The 13,590-nt window shown below is 35.2% G+C and overlaps 1 protein-coding gene across 3 annotated transcripts in view; it reads left to right on the top strand.

The window, feature by feature from the left end:
- Positions 1–13,590, top strand: part of LOC149785851 (putative ATP-dependent RNA helicase TDRD12) — a 313,410-nt gene that overhangs the window by 97,548 nt on the left and 202,272 nt on the right. For all 3 annotated transcript variants that reach the window (XM_089979811.1, XM_089979813.1, XM_089979812.1), the window contains 3 exons: positions 782–970; positions 9,979–10,128; positions 10,623–10,724. In XM_089979811.1, coding sequence (XP_089835937.1) covers positions 782–970; positions 9,979–10,128; positions 10,623–10,724 — 441 coding nt within the window. The remainder of the gene's footprint in view (positions 1–781; positions 971–9,978; positions 10,129–10,622; positions 10,725–13,590) is intronic.

The following is a 13,590-nucleotide window of genomic DNA, read 5'->3' as shown; positions in this document are numbered from 1 at the left end:
TATTGTTTACACGGTAAATTGAATCAGGACTTCCACTAACATATTGTTTACACTGTAAATTGAATCAGGACTTCCACTAACATATTGTTTACACTGTAAATTGAATCAAGATTTCCTCTTTGCATACGTTTACATTTTAAATTGAATCAGGACTTCCACTAACATTGTTTACACTCTAAATTGAATCAGGACTTCCACTAACATATTGTTTACACTGTAAATTGAATCAGGACTTCCACTAACATTTTGTTTATACTGTAAAATGAATTAGGACTTCCACTAACATATTGTTTACACTGTAAATTGAATTAGGACTTCCACTAACATAATGTTTACACTGTAAATTGAATTAGGACTTCCACTAACATATTGTTTACACTGTAAATTGAATCAAGACTTCCACTAATATATTGTTTACACTGTAAATAGCATCAAGACTTCCACTAACGTATTGTTTACACTGTAAATTGAATCAGGACTTCACTGACATATTGTTTATATGGTAAATTGAATTAGGACTTCCACTAACATATTGTTTACACGGTAAATTGAATCAGGACTTCCACTAACATATTGTTTCTGTCATGTCTACTTTAGCATTACAGTCAACAATGTTAAAGTTTTGATTACATGTTTCTGAACGCCAGATACAGGGGTTATATTGACAAACATACGGATGCAGGTGAGACACCAGGTTCTACAGAATGTTTGTTTTCATACAACTTACTGTATCATATTTTGCTTCTTTTCATTTCACCTCTGGCTGTTTTTTCTATTGCAGAGGCTAGAGCGATTCAATTTTCCATCTCCAACATTAGTACAAGCTTACACCTGGCCCCCAGTTTGTCGAGGACGTCATGTGATTGCTGTATCCCCATTCAACACAGGAAAAACAATTGCCTACCTCGCCCCAATGGTGTCATATGTCATGAAGATAGATCTGTATGAGTCTCTACCAAAAGAAAATGGAGTATGATTTGTATTAGTTTTTATTGTAATTGTTTCCCATATAAAAGTGCATCTGAAACCCCCAACCTCATTACAGTGTAAGAACATTTCAGCACCTTAAAATGCATACCTCATTTAAGTGCAAGCACATTTCAGCACCTCAAATGTGTGTTTGTTGTATGCCCATGACACGTCTCCATACAAACACATCCAGATGCCCAATGTAAACAGCCATCATTTCTATGGTCGATTCACAGCACTACTTGATGGGAATATCCCTTCCTGTCAAAGAGGTGTTCTGGAAATTCTGTAACATAATGTGCATGTGTATTAAATGAATCATAAATAACCAGCCAGAGATAACAGAATATTGGACCCCAACTCACCTCCAAACAATGCAAATGGTTGCCCAGTCTTTTAATTTGAAATCATGGAATCAGGTTATCTGACCAGTTTTTGAGGATTCAATTTATCTGAAGACCATGTCAGTAAAAACTTGAATCAGCATGAAAGAATAAAACATACCCAGAGCTAAAGCAAGAAAGAACAAACCCAAATATCTGTCCAATTTTTGAGGATTCAATTTATCTGAAGACCATATCAGTAAAAACTTATATCAGCATGAAAGAATAAAACATACCCAGAGCTAAAGCAAGAAAGAACAAACCCAAATAGCGCAAGGAAGAACAAAACAAACTCATATTGCCTACAGCAAGAAAGAACAAAACACTCGCATATTGCCTACATCAAGAAATAACAAAACCAGTAGCTTACAGCAAGAACGAACAAAACAAACCCAGATAGCCTACAGCAAGAAAGAACTAAACAAACCCAAATAACCTGCATCAACATAGGAAACCCAAATAGCATACAGCAAGAAAGCACAAAGCAAACCCCAGTAGTCTACAACAAGAAAGAACAAAACAAACCCCAGTAGCCTATAGCAAGAAAGAAAAAAAATGAAACCCCCAATAGCCTGCAACAAGAAAGAACAGAAAAAAACCCAGATAGCAGACATACCAAATATGTACAACAGTTGTTGATTTTGAAGCCAAATGTTGAGTGGAATCTATTTATAGCACCTTAAATTCAACTGGTTACCTTAAAACACAATGAAATTTGAAAAGTTCATTTTATCCTTGAAAAGTTTTTGAATTTGTTGAAAAACTTAAATTTTACCGTAAAACTGCTTGAATTTGATGAAATACAAAATTTTAAACCAGAATAAAATGGATTGCATTTTTAATTCAGAAATGTTCTTATTAAGATATTGTCTAAAAATAAAGAATAAACAGATGGAGTAGCAATCATTTGCATTAGTAACTATTGTGTGTTTATTTCTTCCACTTTGTACTTGTATTGTTTGTGCACACCTGATAGAGTAGCAATCCTTTGCATTAGTAACTAACTGTGTGTTTATTTTGTCCACTTTGTACATGTATTGTTTGTGCACACCTGATAGAGTAGCAATCCTTTGCATTAGTAACTAATTGTGTGTTTATTTTGTCCACTTTGTACATGTATTGTTTGTGCACACCTGATAGAGTAGCAATCTTTTGCATTAGTAACTAATTGTGTGTTTATTTTGTCCACTTTGTACATGTATTGTTTGTGCACACCTGATAGAGTAGCAATCCTTTGCATTAGTAACTAATTGTGTGTTTATTTTGTCCACTTTGTACATGTATTGTTTGTGCACACCTGATAGAGTAGCAATCCTTTGCATTAGTAACTAATTGTGTGTTTATTTTGTCCACTTTGTACATGTATTGTTTGTGCACACCTGATAGAGTAGCAATCCTTTGCATTAGTAACTAATTGTGTGTTTATTTTGTCCACTTTGTACATGTATTGTTTGTGCACACCTGATAGAGTAGCAATCCTTTGCATTAGTAACTAATTGTGTGTTTATTTTGTCCACTTTGTACATGTATTTTTTGTGCAGTGATAAAGTAATAATTGGATAAAGGTTAATTTTGGTATAAGAAAAATAATAATCCTTGAAAATTTTTGGTAGTCTTTGAAAACTCTTTGTAAAACTACCTTTCGGATTATACAAACCATGCATACTAACTTGAGACTCACAGCATGATGAAATGTCCCTGAAAAAAACAGTTCATTGGGGCTGTACATACCATGCACACTAACCTGAAACTTGTAGCTTGGTGAAAATACTTGAAAAAGGTCTTTGGGCCTATACAGACCATGCACACTAACCATAGGCTGACAGCTTGGTGAAAAAGTTCTTTGGGCTATACGAACCATGCACACTAACCATAGGCTGACAGCTTGGTGAAAAAGTCTTTGGGCCTATACAAACCATGCACACTAACCATAGGCTGATAGCTTGGTGAAAATGGTCTTTGGGCCTATACGAACCATGCACACTAACCATAGACTGATAGCTTGGTGAAAATGGTCTTTGGGCCTATACGAACCATGCACACTAACCATAGACTGATAGCTTGGTGAAAATGGTCTTTGGGCGTATACGAACCATGCACAATAATCATAGACTGATAGCTTGGTAAAAATGGTCTTTGGGCCTATACGAACCATAGACTGATAGCTTGGTGAAAATGGTCTTTGGGCCTATACAAACCATGCACACTAACCATGGACTGATAGCTTGGTGAAAATGTCTTTGGGCCTATACAAACCATGCACACTAACCATAGACTGATAGCTTGGTGAAAATGGTCTTTGGGCCTATACAAACCATGCACACTAACCATAGGCTGACAGCTTGGTGAAAAAGTAAGCAAGAAAATTTCTAGTTATCATTTTATACCTTGAAAGAAACAATAAGCACTAAATATTAAATTTGAAAGCTTTAAATATACATGTATAAAAGTGGAGGTTTTCTCAGCCAGTCATATTGGGATGCAATCAGTTGGTGTCATGTTCTGTTGATATCACATTGTACAATGTAGCAAGAGGCATGTATACTGAGCTTTAGTATAGTGTCAACTGGTGTCCTGTTATATTGTTATCACATTATACAATGTAGAAAGAGACATGTATACTGAGCTGTAGTATAGTGTCAGCTGGTGTCCTGTTATATTGTTATCACATTGTACAATGTAGAAAGAGGCATGTATACTGAGCTGTAGTATAGTGTCAGCTGGTGTCCTGTTATATTGTTATCACATTGTACAATGTAGAAAGAGACATGTATACTGAGCTTTAGTATAGTGTCAGCTGGTGTCCTGTTATATTGTTATCACATTGTACAATGTAGAAAGAGGCATGTATACTGAGCTGTAGTATAGTGTCAGCTGGTGTCCTGTTATATTGTTATCACATTATACAATGTAGAAAGAGACATGTATACTGAGCTGTAGTATAGTGTCAGCTGGTGTCCTGTTATATTGTTATCACATTGTACAATGTAGAAAGAGACATGTATACTGAGCTTTAGTATAGTGTCAGCTGGTGTCCTGTTATATTGTTATCACATTATACAATGTAGAAAGAGACATGTATACTGAGCTGTAGTATAGTGTCAGCTGGTGTCCTGTTATATTGTTATCACATTGTACAATGTAGAAAGAGGCATGTATACTGAGCTTTAGTATAGTGTCAACTGGTGTCCTGTTATATTGTTATCACATTATACAATGTAGAAAGAGACATGTATACTGAGCTGTAGTATAGTGTCAGCTGGTGTCCTGCTATATTGTTATCACATTGTACAATGTAGAAAGAGACATGTATACTGAGCTTTAGTATAGCGTCAACTGGTGTCCTGTTATATTGTTATCACATTGTACAATGTAGAAAGAGACATGTATACTGAGCTTTAGTATAGTGTCAGCTGGTGTCCTGTTATATTGTTATCACATTAAACAATGTAGAAAGAGAGATGTATACTGAGCCATAATTTAGTGGCAGGTGCTGTGAGGTAGTGGGTTTGCTATGACTAAAATCTGGAAAAGAACATGGAACTACAGTAGCTCAGTTGATTCAGCAGACTCATAATCCATTAATTGCTGGTTTGATAAATGCACATGCCAGACCTGGTTTTGTGTCACTGTGTTTTTTGGGAAAGGCACTTGGCTCCCAGTTGCTTGACATGATATAGCCAGTAATGTGTTAAAAGTGCCATTAAACCCACCCAAAGCAACACAGAGTGGAAGGAAGATCCACACTACAGACTTTCTTACAGATTAAAGTAAAATCATGTAGTCTGCACTATATACTTTAAATCAGTCTTGTTGAGTCAGACTGTAGTATGATTTTCTACGATGTCTATTAACATAACCATGTACTGGATGGTGGATATGGCTGTTTTATCAGACAGGGAAGTTGAAGAAAACTGTTGTGGTCCGAATATACAACTGTTTCAAAAGCAAATAATGCTGAAAATAATTGATATTTGCTGCCAAATTTGTTAAATCCAGGACATGATTGCCTGTGATAATGTTTGATTAAAGTTTCTTAAAATACCTTATTAGTATGACCACTACTTTGTCAATCCAGCTCACCCAGGCCAAACCTGCTGGTATATTTTAGTCGTAAAAACTTTCATCTTGTTAAGTTTAATCAACATTGCACACATCTCCTGTATATGATTCTGCTTATGTTTGTATACACACCAGTAATTTTTCTATAGATGGTGTATAGTCAACAATGTCTGTTTCATAGATATAAAATGATGTTTCAATGAATTCAGCTGTATAGGTTGTCACTTGGGCACTTGCTTTACAGGTATTTTTTGAGGAATTTTGTTGTAGCTGCTTAATGACTGCTGAATGAGTATATCAAGCAACACTTGACTGGCTACACCTCTGTAATATTGTCTGCTCTATTTCTATTTACAGAGTCTAGATTGCAGGCAGGGCTAAATGTAAAATGTGTAAATGCCAGCAGGGCATTGATGATGACCATGATCCATGTTTACCATTTGGGGGAAATACATGTTGAATATGCACTGTATGGATGGAGAGTAGGTGGGCTTCAGTTCTTGACAGAAAGTCTAATCAGAAAGGGAAAGCAGAAGAACATTAGTACATAATTAGCATGGACACCTCCTTGTCAAAATGGATGAGTATCACATAGCAGAGAGTTAGCCAGCCAGTAAACACTTCATAAAATCTCTTTCAGTTGGTGGTACATCCCTGCTTCCAGCTTCATGCCTCAATTAGACAAGTCTCTTTTAAGCATATGAAGGCAATTCGTCTTTCCCTGATATGTGCTAGGTTGAGAATACACTAGAACAACTCGCACAGTACAGTGGATACTGGTTTTGTTGATCACATATCCTATATGCCAGCATAAAGAACTTGACATTGTTGTGGAAGATGGAAGATAATTATGCATTGTTCTACCATGACCAGACTCTGCCATCTGAACCAGGTCATGAGCTTAATGCCAAATTCAGTTTTGTCTTTAATATGATTGGAGGGAATCTCTTTGTCTAATATGCCATCCAGACGTGAGAACTCCAGCACTGTAATGTATCAGCTTGACCAGTACAGCACCATAAGGCACCAAGTGTACTCCAGACACAGTTCAGTGCCATGGTAACCACTTGATATGGAATCAGCTTGATCACATACCTATGGCCATAGGATATGCTAAGGATAGGCTGGACTTTCTTAGTAATTGCCTTTGAGTTACAATATCTCACTTGGGATGAACTTAATAGTTTTGTTAGCTAGCACTTTTTCTAGTCTTGATCAACATCATCAAAGTGTGTACTTAAGGTGTTGATGTTGCCACACTCTTCTAGAGTGACTTGACTGCAACACAGTATATGCTGGCCAGTGACTTGACAGCAGCGCAGTATATGCTGGCCAGTGACTTGGCAGAAACACAATATATGCTGGCCAGTGGCTTGACAGCAGCAGTTAATTTACAACTTGCAGAAAGAGATGAAATGCTCTTCACTTTCAGCTTTTAAAAAAGACACATTTAGAATACAACCATTTTCTGTCAAAATCTAGCATGGCCATGTGGAGGAAGTACATAAGCAGGTCACCAAAGAAACAAATCTACCTCAGACACTGCATCAAAGACTGAGGAGTTTTTTTCAGGAGAGAGACCAAAGGAACAGAAAGAACACCCCTAGAACACATCAGATAGAAAAGCAGTTATTCAGACCCATTTTCAAATGCAAGGTCAAGTTCTTGACAATAAATATTGACAAAAACAGAGAGAAACGGATCATTTTCACCATCTGTTTCTCTCTACAATGGCCTCTTCCAGAAAGAAATTACAACATTGTCATACTGGTCATATTAAATATACTGCTTGTGGGGAACACTCCACTTTTTTGCTGTCAGATAGGAAAGAATTTGCCATGATCATTTAGGGACACGGCAAGTCATTTCAGAGGGCCTCCTTGTCACATTCAAGACCCCTCCTCCACTGGTTAGGGTCCCTTCAGCTACAGACATTCATGGCCTATATCCTGCAGCAAAATATAAAGCCAGAAAAGGACAGTTCACAACACAAGATCACTGAGCTTTTAGATTCACTCACCTGTGTATGGGGTTCAAAACACATCTGATTTGAATATGTCTTCCTCAGTAATGTGCATTGAAAATCATTTCAGCCCAAGAATTTGTTTACTTTCTAGTCAGTTCAGCAGTGTACCTCATCATCCTGGGTCACCTATTCATAAGACTATCACAGATGATACTGTTATCCCAATGGGGAACAAAACATTGCCTTTTTGAGCAAACTGTACCAGTTTCCAATCATAAGGTCTCTTCTTGGCCAATGGGACAACCTCATGCTTGGCTTTGACAGTGTTTCCTTGCAGATCCAGACTACAAAGATAATGATTTGTTTGGCTGCAAACACAGTTGGCTGGGATGCTCATTTCCTATCATATATCAGAGATATATATTTGGAGATAAAGGCCACACAGAAAGCATTTCATTAGTGGCAGAAGAAGCTTTTTGAAAGGGCATCCTCATTTTATCGGACAACTCCACTGTGTTGAGAACCCAAGCAGTTCAAAATCATATGAAGGGAAATGGAGAATTTTCTTACAGTGATGTGGGCAAAGACACATCAATACATAAAATAGCTTTCTACTAAGGCTCTTTGAAGTGAGGAAGTTATCTCCTATCAGGATGAAAGGTTACTGTTCCATTATCTTGGACTTCATAGAAGACAAAATAATGACCTGTCCAATCATCCTGGAAAGTTTGATTTGTCTTGCCCAAAGGTGCTGGCTCGGTGCTCAAAGTGGAATCTATCATGGATTCCAGCAAAGCTGAATACAGCACCATTTAAAATGCTCTCAAGAGCTATGGTAGTTCATTTCTCATTAAAGACCTTCCTACTCCTCCTGCCTACAGCAGGTGGGATCAGCGAAATCCATTTGTTGATTGATGTAAACTGTCTACAGTTCTTTCAGGATGGGTCATTATCACTCATGATGACCTCTGCTTTTATTGCCAAGAACAGGCGCCTGCTCATGGACAACCAGTCTTCTGTGGTGAAATCTCTTTCCATCCTGTATCCATCAACTGACCTTCGTCTACTGCATCTCATTTAATTTTACCTTTGAAAGAGAGAAAGATTGATAGCTTAGGCTCTTTCATCCTGGATAAGATGGGTTGTTTATTCTGCATACAGAGAATTAACCCAGGATCAAATGAATTTTTTAAGTAATTCAGCTTGTGAGAAAAGGGCATTTATGACGAGCATTGCATTTGAGCATGCTTGTTCTCAAGGCATTATTGTACAGACTATGGGATGGAATTCAGAACTGACTTTTTCCAGTTCTGCCTGCAAGATTGTTTGTCCCAAAGGTTCACATAAACCTGGTATGACCTGTCATCACAGTACAATAGGTTACCCTTCCAGAGTCGTTCTCCAGGATCTCCTTTATACAACAGTATTACTTCTGATGGATTTGTGATGAAATTTTTCGCCCTTCTCACAAAAGTTGTGTTTGGAACATGGAATCAATTCTCCACCTAGGTATTGCAAAAATTTAGAAACTGCCTCACATAACTTAAATAACCAGAGATTTTTTTCTGGGTTAAGGGGATTTAACTCCCTCTGCCTATTATTTTCCCTAAGGTAACATATTTGAAGAAGAAAAATATTTCTTCGATAAAACTTGCCCAATCATAATGGGTACACTTTCCCAGTGTTGTGGCAATTATATCCTATTAGGAGAACATACATTTCACTTCAGTAGTGATTGAAGTACAGATGGGATTTGGCACAAGTTTCTGTATTGGTATATCGGGGGAGATCACTCTTTCTGACTGCCACCTATGTTTGTAGAAAATGTAGTTTCTATGGCTAACAATTTTAGAGAGGGCTGGATTTGCAAGGTAGTGGTCATATGCCTAAGGTATTATGATCAGGTAAGTATTATTGAAGAATCATATTTTACTCCAAAATTTAGTTTCTTTAATTAACAAGAAATAGATGAGGATATTTGTGATCCCCTTTTTTTTAATTCAAATAACCCAACTTTTTTTTACCTGAAAGGGATCATTGGGCTCCCACTGTGTCATTTCTGGAATTAACACTGATTGAAGTACTTTTTATGGTTCATGAAGATTAAATGTATTTGTTAGAGTAAATAGCAGACACAAAACCTTGGGAAGTGTTTTCATTTATATCCTTCATAAAATTACATGGCTTGCAATGGGGATAAATTCAGGTAGAATGTGTAGAAAGCATATACACTAACTCGTGTAACTTTCACTCAGCCAGCCATCATGATACTCCGATTTGGCAAGTGGCTTGAAGTCTAAATTCCTCCATGAATATGGAGTTTCCTGTAGCCAATTTTAGCTGTTCATTTATTCAGTTTATTAAAATTGTTAAACGTCTACAGCAAAAAACTATTTTAGGAAATAATAGGCTTTTTTTAAGCAGCTAGATTTTCTTATCATTTTAAGTTGCATGTATCATAGAGTTTACTTAAGTGTTTTTGTATAATGTAAGTGAGAACTACTTTTGGGCTAGCAAATTTAACTATCAACATACCTAAATGAACAATTTATTTTAACTGTTAATGTCCAACTCTGTCTAATATTTTTTCATTTGTAGCCATATGTAATCATTCTTGTCCAGTCCTGGAAGAAGGCAGAGGATGTTTATTCAGATCTCCAGCAGATGACATATACATGTACACCTGGTGAAGGACATGTACCCAATATAGCTCTCCTTTATGGTGGTGCATGTGAGGAAAATCAAGCAGTAAGTATATGTACATCATTGTTGATTAATTCAAGTTATACGGATTGGTTTGACAACGATATTGATAATGATATTGGCATGGCAGCGATTCATACTCTGCTTTGCTTACTCTTAAAATCCAAATGTTAGTGCAGTTTTATTTCAATCATAAAAATAATTTCTAGTTTTTCCATTGCTATTTCCAAAATCAAAACAAATGAAAATAAGAACCTTTCAGTTTTCTTCCCCTAAATTTAGAAATTGCAAGTGCAGTAGATTTGTTGGCCAGTAAATGCCAGAGTGAGTGATGAGTTCTGCTTGTGCCTCTTATGTTCCTAGATCAGTCCTGTAGTAGTAACAATCCCCCACAAGAATTGTCTGCATCAGCTTAGCACATTGTCAAAAACAATTGGCAGAGTAAGACGTGCATGATCCTGTTCACACAATCCTCAACAATCTTTAACACTTTTGATGGATAAATAGTATTTATTGGTATAATCACATCTTTTTTGTAGATCAAATTGATAAATGGCTGTGAGATATTGGTTGCAACTCCTGCATGCCTTCTGCGGATGATGGAGAAAGGATTCACAGATTTGAACAAACTTTGTCATCTGGTGAGTTGAAGCTGCATAACCAAAATGTGTATTCTTAATTATATAAACCATTGATAATGGCCCACAGATAGTATAAAGTAATGTGTATTCTTAATTATATAAATCATTGATAATGGCCCACAGATAGTATACAGTACTGTGTATTCTTAATTATATAAACGATTGATAATGTCCCACAGATAGTATAAAGTAATGTGTATTCTTAATTATACAAACCATTGATAATGGCCCACAGATAGTATACAGTAATGTGTATTCTTAATTATACAAACCATTGATAATGGCCCACAGATAGTATACAGTACTGTGTATTCTTAATTATATAAACCATTGATAATGGCCCACAGATAGTATACAGTACTGTGTATTCTTAATTATATAAACCATTGATAATGGCCCACAGATAGTATACAGTAATGTGTATTCATAAGTATATAAACCATTGATAATGTCCCACAGATAGTATACAGTACTGTGTATTCATAAGTATCTAAACCATTGATAATGTCCCACAGATAGTATACAGTAATGTGTATTCATAAGTATGTAAACCATTGATGATGGCCCACAGATAGTATACAGTAATGTGTATTCTTAATTATACAAACCATTGATAATGGCCCACAGATAGTATAAAGTACTGTGTATTCTTAATTATACAAACCATTGATAATGTCCCACAGATAGTATAAAGTAATGTGTATTCTTAATTTTACAAACCATTGATAATGTCCCACAGATAGTATACAATACTGTGTATTCATAAGTATATAAACCATTGATAATGTCCCACAGATAGTATAAAGTAATGTGTATTCATAAGTATATAAACCATTGATAATGGCCCACAGATAGTATAAAGTAATGTGTGTTCGTAAGTATATAAGCCATTGATAATGGCGCACAGATAGTATAAAGTAATGTGTATTCATAATTATATAAACCATTGATAATGGCCCACAGATAGTATAAAGTAATGTGTATTCGTAAGTATATAAACCATTGATAATAGCCCACAGATAGTATAAAGTAATGTGTATTCATAATTATATAAACCATTGATAATGGCCCACAGATAGTATAAAGTAATGTGTATTCATAATTATATAAACCATTGATAATGGCCCACAGATAGTATAAAGTAATGTGTATTCATAAGTATGTAAACCATTGATAATGGCCCACAGATAGTATAAAGTAATGTGTATTCATAAGTATGTAAACCATTGATAATGGCCCACAGATAGTATAAAGTAATGTGTATTCATAAGTATGTAAACCATTGATAATGGCCCACAGATAGTATAAAGTAATGTGTATTCTTAATTATATAAACCATTGATAATGTCCCACAGATAGTATATAGTAATGTGTATTCTTAATTATATAAACCATTGATAATGGCCCACAGATAGTATAAAGTAATGTGTATTCTTAATTATATAAACCATTGATAATGGCCCACAGATAGTATATAGTAATGTGTATTCTTAATTATATAAACCATTGATAATGGCCCACAGATAGTATATAGTAATGTGTATTCTTAATTATACAAACCATTGATAATGGCCCACAGATAGTATAAAGTACTGTGTATTCTTAATTATATAAACCATTGATAATGGCCCAGAGATAGTATAAAGTAATGTGTATTCGTAAGTATATAAACCATTGATAATGGCCCACACATAGTATACAATACTGTGTATTCATAAGTATATAAACCATTGATAATGGCCCACAGATAGTATAAAGTAATGTGTATTCGTAAGTATATAAACCATTGATAATGGTGCACAGATAGTATAAAGTACTGTAGTGTGTATTTCATTATTGACTTACATTGTAACATTCATAATATAGAATAAGTCCATGAAATTTACATATTGGTAGAAATTTAATGTGTAATATAGATAATGGAATGTATAATTTAGTTTTCACCATGGGATGAAAATGTATCGAGTGCTCAACAAACACATCGAAAATGTATGGTGTCAGGCCTTGTGATTTGTCAGATTCAAGATAAAACCAGCATTTGAAATTAAATTTCATTAATTTTGTGATGATGGTTTTGTTCTCTACAATTTTTAATATGTCGGATAAACTAAATTTTTCTACCATTATTGGATAATTCTAAAATCTACATAAAAGACTCAATGAGAGGAAACTGCAGTAACTCTGATGACCCCTAAATTATTAACAGATAATTAGGGTGGAATGATACACCTTTGCCACATATTGATTGATACATATCACAACACACGAAATTAATAGAGAGCATTTCAATATGTCTCTTTAACTAAAAAATGTAGCATGAACACCATACATTTTTAATCTGTTGTTATACTACCTCACAAACAAAGATAATGGTATAAGTTTTACTGCAGTCCATATTGGTCTCAGATTGTCTGTCCAACCTTATTTTCCATCTATCCCTCCCACTTGATATCTTATGAATCCATTGATGTGTATTTATGACATTTCATGAAGCATTTTAAGAACTGTTCCCATTTTTATTTCAAGTTTTCTGTCCTTCCATTTGGACTTCTGTCCCTCTTTTCTGGTTAATATCACCTGTATTATTTCAAATATTCTTCATGAAATTTGTATACATTAATATAACGATGAGAGTGTGTGTCCCATATAGAAGTTAGTATTTTCAGATTAGCAAGTTTGGAGTTATCTCCTCATATTTGTGAAAATTGTATTTACACTCCAAATATCCATAACCATTTGATGTATCTTCATGGAACTTTGTATGCTCTTGCATCATGTGTCCTGTTGAAAAAATGGGGTTTGTCTGATCAGAATTTTAAGAGTTGTCCCCAATTTAAAAAAGTAAAAATTTGCATCCATCCATTGC

Source organism: Sinohyriopsis cumingii, chromosome 13, assembly GCF_028554795.1.
Source record: "Sinohyriopsis cumingii isolate HCF-2022 chromosome 13, ASM2855479v2, whole genome shotgun sequence".
In the NCBI taxonomy this organism is placed as follows: Eukaryota; Metazoa; Mollusca; class Bivalvia; order Unionida; family Unionidae; genus Sinohyriopsis; species Sinohyriopsis cumingii.
This window is presented reverse-complemented; position numbering and strand designations above follow the sequence as displayed.